We start from the raw sequence: 14,401 nt of genomic DNA, 5'->3' as shown, positions 1-14,401 counted from the left end.
TTATACCACATTTTCCTTGAATTCCAAACTAATCAGAACAGATATCATTGAATAATAAAACATCTACCAAGCACTTAAAGACAGTAACACTGTGTCAGGCAGCAGCCACCCTAACCCCATTGCGAGAGTTCTTCTTTTGTCCTGCTAGAAATGCTGAAATAGCTCAAAAAGCTAAGAGCTATAGCCAAAAGTGCATCAACTAAGTGATGTGCTGTCAAGTAGATGATGAGACTACAGCAAGAGTCAAAAGCTTGTACTTGAGGAGGGTGAAATACAATCAAAAGACGATAGGACAATGGCTGTCCTGTAGCACTTCCTGGTAATGGTAGCAGAAACTGATAGCTGCAGTGTTCATCTACAGCATTTTCTTTGCATTACTGAAGACATAACAAGAGCACTCGCACAACAATTTTACTGCATGCACATGGCACATGATAGCAAATGTATTCTGTACAGTGCATCTATTTTCTGAGGTAAAAAAATAACAGTCCCACAAGTTGAGACGATATCACACCCCAGATTTAACTCAAGAAATCCGGTCAAAAGCTACAGGAAGTAGCAGTAACTTTAGCTATGTGGCACAAGTGAGAAACAAGAACTCACTTTAATATAGATAATTGCAAAATCAGCACCCAGCCACCGTGCATAGATGCAGAAAGCATGTGAAAACTGGGTGTAAACAGGTGCGAGTGTGACAGCGCCTAAAAACAACACTGTCCAAGATGTCAAATATAGCCGATCTTTAAAAAGAATTGACAAATTACACAGACATGAGTAATAGACAATTTTCTCTCTCGCGGACAGCTTCTTCTTCTTTCTTGTAGCAGACACTGACCACAACATTTCCATTTAAAGGGACTTGCTCCCTTTATTTGGCTAAATGATACGCAGATAAAAAATGTTTTGTCTGTTTCTTACGACCTACCGGCAATGTCTATTAAATTTAACCATATCTCACAGTGAATACAAACCACACTGCCCGGTTATTTTCTGACAAATTGCCCTGAATGTTCGACACGTTTTCAATCCACATACAGTAAATAAAAAGCTAACTGTCTCTGATGTGGGTGCAAAGAGAAAAGTACGACATGATGCTGCAAAGTCGGGACAAAAAGAGACACATTCTAGGTGAGGTAGGTTTTTGGGAGTGGTGGTTGAGGATTCCTGACATATTTGTTGTGGCTGAGACATGGGTGAGAAAGGGAGAGAAGCTAAAAGGACTCATTCCACTTTGGCCAACTACAAGGAACATTTAGCACAGCAAGGTATACAGTCACTCTGCAACATAAATTACTGAAAGCAGAAAAAAGAAATTTCCTCACCTTCATTGCAAAAACTTGTATGATGTGCTGAATCAGAGGATGATGCAACACTTTTAAGATGGATTATACAGCAAATTCAGTGAGGCTGAATAACCGACCCATTTTTTTCTGCATATGATACTTTGCTGTACGACTTTCATCTTATATTTAAATATTGTTTTACAAACGGCAAAAAGGAAACAATTTCTTTTTTCTCAGAGGGCCAACAGAAGACTTATTTGGAAGTCTAAATGATTGCTCGTCTGGTCATTTTGTACTTATTAATTACATCTTACTTATCAATTACTTACCAATTATGACACCATAAATGTCTGGCAAAAACTTCTCCTTTCAATCCTCATCCACCCTAAACCCAGATGAAATGCTGGGAAGCTATTAGTATATTTAGAAATCGAAACTGCCCAAGGCTATTCATTACTTCCCCAGCTTGTAAATAGTTTTCTTTGGCTGCATTCCCACAATCTAAATTTCATCGTTGATGAATATTATGGCATAAATAGCATTAAACGTGAACGATTAATCCTGTTGACCATAATCGGCCAGCTCTAGCAAAACAAGTTGTTAAATGTAATATAAAAAATCTTTACCTCAGGCAAGATGAGACACCTCGACTATGAAACACTGTTTAAACCCCTGAGCTACTACATTAAAGAACATTTTTTTGTGTTCTTTTTTGGTGGGAAATTGTCTGTTTCTACAGACCTGCATCTGCACCAAACCTTTTCGAACAATGTCTTGTCTTATACATGTTTTTTTTTTTTTTAAACTATAATGATTTTGAAAATGCTTTACTCCTTAAATTGGGACTAAATTTACTGAAACACACAAACACAAACAGGGTTATTATTTCCTGTGTGCCGTTCTGAATGTCTACTTGTGTGTGTGTTGCGTCTTCTGCATACCTCCATCATGTCCAGCCTTGCTTCGAGTTGTTATCTTCTTATCAGAAGATATTTATCTTCCTTTCCCCTCCCCTCATTTACTCAACTCACAGTGAAACAAGTGTATTCAAGTTGACGGTTTCAGTCTGACCCCACATATTATCAAACCCTTTTTTGTTAAGGTTATTAATTCCTATCATCACTTTGCTTTAAAATATGGCAGTCAAACTCCTAAAAGCAAGGCACAGCATATTTCCACTGAGCTTCCTGCTTGTGTGCCAGGTCTTCGGTTCAGCAGATGGGAGAGGAACTTCCAGGTTTTTGTTTGAACAATGCTTCCAGGTAAAGACCTTGTACAATGTAGATATTATACAAGCCAATGACAGACAGGAGGATGTTACAGGGAAAAAGCGAGAGGGGGGGAAAGGAAGGAAACGGGGGAAAGGAGCGGGGGTACACAAGGCCACGCAAGCGAGCTGACTGCCAGGCAGACTGTCTAAAATCTGCTCTCTGTGCTTCTTCCAGTCATCACACACAATCAGTAAAGAGGAAACTCATAACTGCATTCCTTCCCACTGATCTGAGAGGTCATTGATATGAAGGGCAAAGTGCTACCAGGAGAAATCCAGTGCGCGGGAGAAAGAGAAGGTTATTGCTTTACTAAATTAAACTCTCCTGTTCACCTTTATGTACCCACAGCACAGTGTGAAGATAATAGCTCAGCATATGTGTACTTTTTCCTACCAACGCCCTGCCACACATTACACACCTGGAAGCTAAGCTCGGGCAAGTAGACAATCAAACAAGCGTTCAACAGTGTCTATCACCATTATATACGTTTGTAAACCTGTCCAACTTCGCAAATTACATAACCAAGAGCTTGGTGAGCAAACAAAAGAGCCGCATCAAGTGAGCAAACAATGGCAGTCAAACGTGAAAGACCAAAAATATCATGAAAGTCCGACAAGGAGAGGACATCAGTGCGGCTGCATACCACTGTTGCAATAGTGGCCGATACTAACTGATGAGACAGCGGATGGAGGACACTAAGACTGAATAAACAAGCTACAGGGCAAGTTTCTTTATGGCATATCTCAAGTGTACACGAACTGTACGTAGCTCTACCAATATTCCAAACTTTAGATTGGATGCAGGGCTGAACAATTTGGGGAAAACATAAAGTGTGAATTTGCTGATCTATACGACACATTTCAGTTTAATATCTACAGTGCAATATATTTAAAATGTGTAAAGCACTACTCATAGACACCATCAGAAACATGACAAAGCATGAATCTGACAGCTTAACAGTCCAAATCCTGGATTAGATACATGGAATAATACACTTCCTAAATTGCAACCATTGCATAGTTTCAGTTCTGATATGAGACCAATTAAATGTTCAGCTTTAATTGGAAGCGGACATGTAAAGTCTAAAAGCCATCTGTTAGGGTGTCCAAAAGTCAGGATATTCAGAGTCTCAGGCTATTTCACTTGCATGATGCTTAATCTTGCACAAAATAGGACATACCACCGTGACAGTCATGATTTCATTAAGTTAGCTTTCCAGAGTGAAGCTGTAATGCCTGAAACTGGCGATGTACACACGTGGACAAAATTGTTGGTACCCCTCAGTTAAAGAAGGAAAAACCCACAATTCTCACTGAAATCACTTGAAACTCACAAAAGTAACAATAAATAAAAATTTATTGAAAATTAAATAATCAAAATCAGCCATCACTTTTGAATTGTTGATTAACATAATTATTTAAAAAAACAAACTAATGAAATAGGGCTGGACAAAAATGATGGTACCCATAACTTAATATTTTGTTGCACAACCTTTTGAGGCAATCACTGCAATTAAACGATTTCTGTATTTGTCAATGAGCGTTCTGCAGCTGTCAACAGGTATTTTGGCCCACTCCTCATGAGCAAACAGCTCCAGTTGTCTCAGGTTTGATGGGTGTCTTCTCCAAATGGCATGTTTCAGCTCCTTCCACATATGTTCAATGGGATTCAGATCTGGGCTCATAGAAGGCCACTTTAGAATAGTCCAACGCTTTTCTCTCAGCCATTCTTGGGTGTTTTTGGCTGTGTGTTTTGGATCGTTGTCCTGTTGGAAGACCCATGACCTGCGACTGAGACCAAGCTTTCTGACACTAGGCAGCACATTTCTCTCCAGAATGCCTTGATAGTCTTCAGATTTCATCGTACCTTGCACACTTTCAAGACACCCTGTGCCAGATGCAGCAAAGCAGCCCCAAAACATTACTGAGCCTCCTCCATGTTTCACCGTAGGGACAGTGTTCTTTTCTTCGTATGCTTGGTTTTTGAGTCTATGAACATAGAGTTGATGTGCCTTACCAAAAAGCTCCAGTTTGGTCTCATCTGTCCAAAGGACATTCTCCCAGAAGCTTTGTGGCTTGTCAACATGCATTTTTGCAAATTCCAGTCTGGCTTTTTTATGAGTTTTTTTCAGCAGTGATGTCCTCCTTGGTGGTCTCCCATGAAGTCCACTTTGGCTCAAACAACGACGAATGGTGCGATCTGACACTGATGTACCTTGGCCTTGGAGTTCACCTTTAATTTCTTTGGAGGTTGCTCTGGACTCTTTGGATACAATTCCAACGATCCGTCTCTTCAATTTGTCATCAATTTTCCTCTTGCGGCCACGTCCAGGGAGGTTGGCTACTGTCCCGTGGGTCTTGAACTTCTGAATAATATGAGCCACTGTTGTCACAGGAACTTCAAGCTGTTTAGAGATGGTCTTATAGCCTTTACCTTTAAGATGTTTGTCTATAATTTTTTTCGGATGTCCTGGGACAATTCTCTCCTTCGCTTTCTGTTGTCCATGTTCAGTGTGGTACACACCTTTTCACCAAACAGCAGGGAACTACTTGTCTCCCTTTAAATAGGCAGACTGACTGATTATGAGTTTGGAAACACCTGTGATGTCAATTAAATGACACACCTGAGTTAATCATGTCACTCTGGTCAAATAGTTTTCAATCTTTTATAGAGGTACCATCATTTTTGTCCAGGCCTGTTTCATTAGTTTGTTTTTTTTAAATAATTATGTTAATCAACAATTCAAAAGTAATGGCTGTTTTTGATTATTTAATTTTCAATAAATTTTATTTATTGTTACTTTTGTGAGTTTCAAGTGATTTCAGTGAGAATTGTGGGTTTTTCCTTCTTTAACTGAGGGGTACCAACAATTTTGTCCACGTGTGTAAAATACACGCGTCTACTGAATTTTTTTTAATTTGCCATGCTAAAGATGTCTTAGAATACTTTATTTCTAGGTTATATCATGGGGTCAGCAGTTAGACTGGCCAGAGATACTGAATTTAGTCGCAGCAATATTTATTTAAAGATGGTAAGTGTAAAAGTGACAATAACAGTCAAAAGAAAATCTATCAAATAATCAATAATTTACCCCTAACTATGCAGGCTTTTAAAAAGGTCAACACTGATGTTGATATTTGGGAGTCAAAGAAAAATTAAACAGACACATTGGCTGATATGATTTTTTAGAATCACAAGTACATCAACTTTACAGCTCACTCTGATAGACAAACTGCAAGAGAGTTTGTAGCATGTATGTGCAGCTGTGTTTGTTATTTATCAGTTAATATTAACGTCACTTCTTCAAGATAATGTCAGTATATACGCTGGCATGGAAATATTGTCACTCTAACTTTTGTGTACACCAACGACTGTTGTGGGCTTAATGTGTTTGCGATTGACAAGGAAGTTCGAGTGAAGTGGTTGTAAAACTGCAAAGATGTGGTGAAAAGTCTGGCTAATGTGTTCAGCACTACCTTGTGACCAGGCAAGAGTGTTTTTCAAGGCTTTCAAATTGTTATAATCCACTCTGATGTTTTACACAGTTGAAAGAAAGAGGGTAAGATAACTGTGGTGACAAGTTCTGTCACACTTTGACATCAGAGAACAAGAAAAAAGATGTTTTCAAGTTGCTGGGGTGTACAAGCCAGTAACCATGACCTCTTATTTATTAGTTTAGTCATTTGATATTAAATCTTTTTCCCATAAATGTATAAAATTACACAATAAAACACTATATAACTGCAGATACCTATAATTCTTAAAAACCATATCCTTTTTGGCATTTTGTTGAAAATAATCACACTTTACTCACCAGACAAACCGGGCTTGATAAACTGACCTTCAACGGTTACTTTTACAACAGGGTGGGAAATCAACACTAACCACAGGTTGGTAAATAGTGGCTGAGACCAGGTGAGGTCGAGTTTAATATTCAATCACACATTGTGGCATAAGTCCAGCCTTTGTTTCAGTGGTTCAGTAGAATCGCACAGTGAAGATAGCAAGCTAAATAGAAAAGCAAATGCAGTATCCTGGTGGCCCAGTTGTCAATGTAATTACCTTTTGTCAATGTAATTACAATTAACCTTGTTTAGCTCATGCCTATCTGGAGACCTTCATTTCTTGCCTTTCCCCTCAGTTCCTTATATTATCTACGATCAAAAATCAAATCAAACGCCTTTATTATCGTTTAACATATGTACAACGATACTTTGAGTGCATCTCCTTCATGAGATAAAACAATAACAACAGGTAAAGATAAAATATGTAAATAAAAAATAACATACTGTGCAAAATACATATAATACATGTATGAAAATAAATTGATAAACAACATAAATAAATATTGCACAAACACACCCAAAACTGCACTGCCCATGCTAAATGTACAGCTTCAACAGTTATTGCACTGAGATTTATTGCACTGGTTCAGCTGCTTTATGGCAAAAATATGCATCAAAAACACAAGAGTAAAAAACGGCTGCTGGCAGAGAGGTGTGGATCACACCTGGTACCACCCTTTCCAACCACGCAATACTTATAAACAAAATCCAATTTGTGGAATTTAGTCAATCAACCAGTGGCTGGTTGCATGTAGCCTGAGCTGAGTTAAGGGAAAGCAAACACTGAATGTTGAGGGGCTCACACACACAGCTTGGACATGTTCAAACACAGCTGAGATATGCTCAGCAATGAGTTACCTGATGAAAGGCATACCAAAGCTAGGTACAATGTATTATCAACTCATGTGAACCTAATCCACTATAAATGAACAGTAGTTAAGAAGACAGTGCTGGTGGGTTCTTCCTATGGAGTGTTATTTTTTTTAGCTGGGTTTACATTTATAACAACTCTCCAGATTGTTGTGTGACAATCTTGTGTTCTGTACATTTTCTTTATAATTTAATTACAGCTTCATGAGACGCACACAAGACTACAGCAATTTGGTTCGAGCAAAGCAGTTTTGTTTGCATGCATTTCTGTGACTTAGAATGCCAAAAGCACAATCTGCAATAGCTGAATGCTTAGCAAGGCTGAACTTAAACCTGTTTTACAACATAGCAAACTTCTTGAACAAGTCCTGCTGCACTCAACCACACAAACCACAGTTTGCACATCAACCCAGAAGTAGTATGCAGGTTTCGTGATACAGTACAGAAGTTCTGTAATATACAAAGAATAGAGGATTTCCTCCATGTGCTGACAACAAGGCAGTATGACCATCAAATCAGCCACAGCAAATGATTATCTGCTCTTCGTTGCAAAGTCCCCCACTGCAGACGGCAACCATCTTTGATTGGAGCTGTGAAGTTTTTAAGTTTGGCCATGGCTATGATGCTTGCAGAGGTCTGACTCCATCGCCTTCAAAATCAGCTGCACATCTCTTTACTCCTCATTACTTATGAGTATTTATATTTCTTCTACTTTTGAGGAATGGTTTTATCATACATTGCCGTTATCGTACTTAGCATTTCACTGCTCATACTGAATAAGCATGTGAAAAATCAATGCTTTTGACTTTCAACTCATTTGGTCCACTGTACACTTGGGTGGAAACATGCAATTTGGGTGGGGAACTTGCAGCAAGTCTGCCACTGTCATGGAAACAACACAAGCCACTAAGATGCAGAATGCACACTAAAACAACCGATTCCTTATATCAGCCTTAAATCAAATACCAAAAGAAGGAAGTTAACCTTTACTGCCAGAAGTTTCCTGTCTGTGGTGCTATTCCTGTGCATGGTGCCAACTTTGAGTACAGAGGGGGGAGTTGGGAATTTCGAGCTATTACAGTGGAATTAGGACAGTAATTGGTTTTGCAGAGGCCATGTTGACATCACCTCGGATGCAGCTCATGTTAACATTAGCTAGAAATGCTGCCAAATCCAAGGGATGGAGGTGGTGGCGTTATCCAGTTAACTAGAGGAGCTAAAAGGCTAGGCTAACCGTCTAGCATGCTGGCTTGCTAACTTTAACTCCCTGCTGGCAAAAGCTCGCGATTTAAGACACGGACATTCGGCTTCAGAGCTTTAACCGGGTTCAACTTACTTCGTGGGTCGAATGGAAAATGGACCAAAATGAAATAAAAATGAAATGAAAACACGAGCGCCACATCATGGAAAACTCACCCATTCCTGTCCTTCGGAACGGCTCGCGACCGAATATTGGGAATCTCTCGTCCAGCAGCCGCTTTGCTAGCTAGCTACTAGCCAGGTAGGCGAGTATTAAACAACCGCAAAGCGTCTCTTGTTTTGTCGATTGACTGCCGAAGAAAACAAGTCAACTGAGCCGTGTATCCATTCGTCCTTGCCCCAGCAGCGGCGGCAGCAGCCTCCCCAGCTCTCCGTCTTGGTGGTGCTTCAAGATTATTGTACAGGAAGTTAACCAGGAGTCCCCACCTTTCTTGGACTTGCCTCCACTGCTCGGCTGCCTGGATGCCTTGACGCCTGCTGTTGCTGCTGCCACCAAAATACTAAACAGCCGGAAACTTCGCGATGTTTCAGGCCGGACAGTCCCGCGAGAGGAATGTTTAAAGGAATGTTTGTGACTGTCCCAGTCAGCAAAGTACGATAACTGCTGCAACAAACTTCCAGCTCCTCCCGGACATTGCGCCATTTGTGGTTGCTTTTTTATTAAACCACCAATCATCAGGCCTTCAGGAGCTGCATGGGAAGCCCCTTATAAAATATGGCAATGCAAATGCTATTACTGCTCACACTTTAATACCTAGAATGAATAACTGAGAAAAGATACTGCAACAGACATGTGCAGAATCGCCTTAAAGTCAAAAGATTTCAACTTGCATCACCATCATCAATATATGTTAGTTGAGCACATGAAGTCAAATTTATGTAAAAACACACTGAAAAGCCACAAGAGTTGAACCAAAGTGCTGTAGAGTTAAACTAATAAAACACAGTGACAGTAAAGTACAAAAATAGATCAAATTAAAAGAATTAGAAGTACTACACAATAATAGATGAAGTCAGGCTATCAGGCATTATTAAATCAAACATTAACAAACCAATTTGGGTATTAACCAGCTTTTTAAACATTTTTCTGAAGTCTAAACTGTTCTTACATGCATCAAATACTGCAAAGGCTCCATCGCCTCTATTTTTGAGGCAGTCAAGTATCTCTGGAATGATCAAAAACAAACACTCTATTAAGAATGACCCCAAAGTAGAAGCGACAAAAGTGAACACACCTGTGATCACAGTTTAAGCACACCTGTCATTTCTGATCAACCTAACTGCATAAATGTGGTTATAAAATCATGTGAATATCATGCCTTTTTCAGTTTTGGACCTACATGCATTTTGTCTAGCTACATGTCTGCATCATGGCTTCATATTGGGAAAAAAATTGCCAGAAGAGTTAACAAATCTGATTGTGTGACTTCACAGAGATAATACAGGTTACAGGAAGATCAGCGATCAACTAAAAATCTACTCAAACCACAGTTGTATAAATAATGAGAAGGTACAGAATGAGTAATAGTACCCCTAATCAGAGCTGCAGTGGTCGTCCTTCTAAAATTACCCAGAGAAAGTGTGCTCCTTGCACAATCAACTTCTGAAAAACCAAGATCAACTCTGTAAGAACTGGTATATGCTGAAGAAATTTCACTCTTAGCTGCGCAAAGTTTGCTGTAGTGGGGCATTTATTGGTATTCCTGTATACAATGAGCTTACCAACATAGAGCATGAGTCTGTGAAGGTAAGCCGAGCATTTTGAGAGTACCCATTTTATAGGGATGGTCAGAGAGTGGGTTTGAGGGTAGGGAGGGGCCTTATGTAAATGCAAGGGTCAATAGAGGGTAAGAGAAAAAGAACAAAGAGTAAGCCAATCCAAGGATCTAGCAAACAAGGGGAGGGCTCTGACAGACAGTAACAAATAACAAAGATAAAAGATTTGTGGAAAACCATGTGAAATGGAATACAGGGGGTGTCACGTGACACTAGTGTACTATTTTCTTCATCAGTTACAGACAGAAATCAGAGTTTCTGTGACTGCTAAGACGGCTTGAAGACCACTACTTAATATGAGCAATTATAGACAACATCCCAGTAGAGCCCCTTGCTTGCTTTATAGCACTAAGCTACAAGATAAAGCTTTGGTGAACTGCATGAGAAGAAGCCTAATGAATCTTGGAAGCACATTCTTTTGTCATTTGACACCAAGACAAACTCCAGGTTCCAACATGTTTGAAGTGAAGCTCGTCAGGACTGAATGCATCAGTCTGACAGTGAAGCACAGAGGTTGGAATGTGTTGATATGAGGCTGGATGAGTGCACAAGCTAATGGGGAGGTGACATCTTTAGATGCATATTGAATGCCTGTCGATATACCTAGACAGTGGTCGACAAGATGACTGCCAGTCTGCAGAAGTTTGCCAGTGGATGAATATTCTTACATGATAAGAATCCAAATCACAAAAAAATCACCCAAGCAACAAGCGGCTTTTGTTGCATTGAGTTTCTACTATGGTGCCTGTGTTTTATCTATATTCTTAGGGGTCTTGCGTAATTGCATTGACGACCATGCCTTTATACTTTCTCTCTGTCATACATTGCATGTAGTACAGTGATAGCATTCAATGTATTTGTCCAATCTTTGATGTTGTCAATATATGTCATTCTCTGGCGTCCTTTTGCTTTCTTCCCTTCTATTTCGCCTGTTATTGCAAGATTCCTCTTCATCACGTGTCCTTGGAATTTGGTTTTATTTTAATTTGTCTGTAGGAAATCTGAATGGTTTGTTTTTGAATTTGTATATCTAACTTTTCAACATAGAAGTGATGCATTTATTCAGAAGTGACACAATTTAAACTCATCAACACAACAAGGCGTCTACACACGCATGACAATGAATATTGGCACCAACACACTGCAAAATCATTGATAGATAAGGGAAGATAAGATAAGAAGATAAGGCACAATAAATAAGATACAGCAGTAATAACAATAAATACAATCACACTGAAATTAAGACTATTGCGGCATAAAAGACAGCTTCACGCGAAGGTAATAGTACAACTAAACAATCACAAGACTAAACAAGACAACCAAACTGAACATCTGAAGTTACATACTACAACAAGAGAGCAGGTCTGTCTTAAATAGCCATTTATAATATACTGATCATATGTCCCTTTACATACAACACAAAATGAAATAAACACTGTTAAATTCTGTAAAAATCCATTTGCAATATGCTGAACATTTTTGCAATACGACACCTTAGGTTGCAAGAATAAATCATGGAAATGTTTGTGCTGTTTTTACATTTATTTCATGTGCATAGTACAGCTCTCTAACATGATTAACGCACAGTCAGAATTCTGTGCAGTGAAACAAATTTATTGTAAATATGATTGTATGTTAATAATAATTTACCAAATATATAGTTTCATTACATCCTGCATCCCTGTTTCCTGAAATCTGTGCTTTTGTGTGCAGTTTGTACATATAAACACAGTAAAGAGTAACACTAACAATAAAGTATCTTTAAATATAGAAACGGAAGCGAATGTTATCATACAGTAGTATATCTCTGTAACCAGAGAAACTATAAATAGCGGAGTAGTGTCACGGTGTGGATGACAGTATAAAGAGATGTCGGGTGGAGGTTGATGCAGGGACTGGGGAGCGGGCCCTGAGAAGTACATGTGTTGTTCGTCACAATGGAAGTCAAAACTGCTATCATTTATCAATAAAAAGTAGCTTGTCTTTGTTGAAACGGTAGAAGCAGACGACAAACCCAAACCAAAATGTGACACATTTTTAAATTTCAGAATCTCTATATGTTTTGCAGCTCCATAACAAAGTTATCGGGAGAATATTTCACCTCTTCCTCCTGTTTGTCTTGTTTTTCAGCTTCACACATGCACAGTTACTCATGATTTAAATTCCACTTGATGCTCAGACTTTTGGCAGTGTCATAAATGGTTTGGCATTAAGAGATTCAATAGAATGTCTTTCCCTTTTGCTGACTGACAGCATGCCATGTGAAATGTTCAAGCACACACAAAGGGAAGAAAGCGTAATGAATGTTAATGACCCAATTCACTTCAGAGAATGTGTGACAAATATTTGCAAACAAGGATTGGGATGAAACAGATGTCAAAACAATTTTATCTCATTTGGATTGAACACAGAAGCTCCCTTAACAAGACTTGCTTTTTTCAAAATAAACACATGTAAAAAACAATGTACATTTCCCCTTTATTTTTCAAATTCTAAGGACAAAAATAATTAGATTACTCAGTACTCAGTCCTGTTCCACTCTGCTGTTTCAAGCCAGGCTATTGCCCCACAGGTTTGGCTGCAGTCGGCACAGAGCCCGTTGCCAATTTCCCAGCTTATCTCTCTGACACCAGAGAATAAACTGCTAAAAAAGGAAGTAGTTGAGAGCAAATTCATCCCGACGGGAGGCATTTAAGCAAAATGTCAACAAGCTTTTTAAAAGGCAGCACAAAACACAAATTCTATTCAAATGTGTCTGACCACAGAAGTGCCATTGTTGCCCGCAGTGAATGAAGCACAGTCATGAGTGGATTAGCAAATCTCCTCTTTTCCTGTCATTTAAGATTTCTGTTTTATTGTGTGTATTTATGTACATAGCAAGAACAAAAGTAAGTTGATTTATTGCAGTTGAATTGGCACCATGAATATGTTTTATTTTGTGGAGTTGTGATTTCAGAATTATTTCTAAGTAATTTCCTAGAAGTTTTCTGGAAACATTTCTGAGTTTTGGGGAAAATAGGCTTGTTGTCTTCAACTGTAAGTGGTACACTTCTAAGAAAAAGAATTCCAATTTAAGATAAATTAGAACATATGTGGGGAAAAGGCTGTATTTTATGATTTGAATGTTCTTTAAGGATTAATATTTTGGTGGTAATTGTGGGAAAAAATAGGCACAATGGGTTTTATTAACCCTTGTATATAAATTTGTTCTTGAAATCCATATTTGCTTGTAAAAACATCACGTGTCTACAGTCTTCAAATAATTTTCTGGAAGTTTAGCAAACAAGAATGTCTTTTTATTTATATTAAGTGAAATAAAAACAGAACAACTACACATAATCATCCTGATTATTTATTTTCCCTGTATTTGGTGCCAAATTACAGACCTCCTTACATAATAATTACTATTAAATATTAGCTGTAGCCTCCAATATGTGACCAAACAGCCGTTATTTGTGTGTAAAAAGTTCTTACCATTGAGAAAAAGCATCATGTAAATGAGACCGTTTTGCTTGTTCAGTTCCCCGGTTTTATGGTGAGGATTTGAATTTCAGCTTTACACATAACTGTCTGGTCAAACAAAGTCAAATCAGCACAGAATGCAAAAGAGCACGTATTTGTTTGACACATTGCAACAAACAAGACAGACATTTTCATTGCACACCAACTGAATAAAAAGAAAAAGTAGTATTTACGCATTTCTCGAATCAACAAGTTTCTTCAACTCCATGTTTGACTGTATCACCTGTAACTTTAAGGCTCAATCCTTCACAAAACCCACCTGTTGCTCGACAGAGGCTGAAGGAATAGAGCCACCCTGTGGGCAAAATGGGAAGTTACAGTCATATGCTGGTTTATGTTTCAGGCTGCTTTATGCAATCTGAGCACTTTATTAAAAACACTTGTGCAATCTAGTGCAAGCCAATTAAACCAAGTACCATAAACCACTTAGTATCCATTGATGGGATGCACAACATTTGTTTGAGCAGATTTTTATTGTGTTGACTGCAGATTATATTGTCAAAAATTGCCAGCTTATTGAGGCAATTTTAACTTTTCTTTGACCTGATGCAAGTAGTATTTAGTAATATTTTAA

General features: G+C 38.6%; 1 protein-coding gene across 1 annotated transcript in view; it reads right to left on the bottom strand.

The window, feature by feature from the left end:
* Positions 1–9,033, bottom strand: part of cd2ap (CD2-associated protein) — an 86,900-nt gene extending 77,867 nt beyond the window's left edge. Inside the window, exon 1 of the mRNA XM_051960670.1 lies at positions 8,686–9,033. Within this exon, the coding sequence (XP_051816630.1) occupies positions 8,686–8,689 (4 nt within the window). The 5' untranslated portion in view covers positions 8,690–9,033. The remainder of the gene's footprint in view (positions 1–8,685) is intronic.
* Between the last annotated feature and the right edge of the window lie 5,368 nt (positions 9,034–14,401).

Source organism: Acanthochromis polyacanthus, chromosome 16 (genome assembly GCF_021347895.1).
Source record: "Acanthochromis polyacanthus isolate Apoly-LR-REF ecotype Palm Island chromosome 16, KAUST_Apoly_ChrSc, whole genome shotgun sequence".
In the NCBI taxonomy this organism is placed as follows: domain Eukaryota; kingdom Metazoa; phylum Chordata; class Actinopteri; family Pomacentridae; genus Acanthochromis; species Acanthochromis polyacanthus.
Note: the sequence above shows the minus strand (reverse complement) of the source record. Positions and strands in the feature narration are given on the sequence as shown.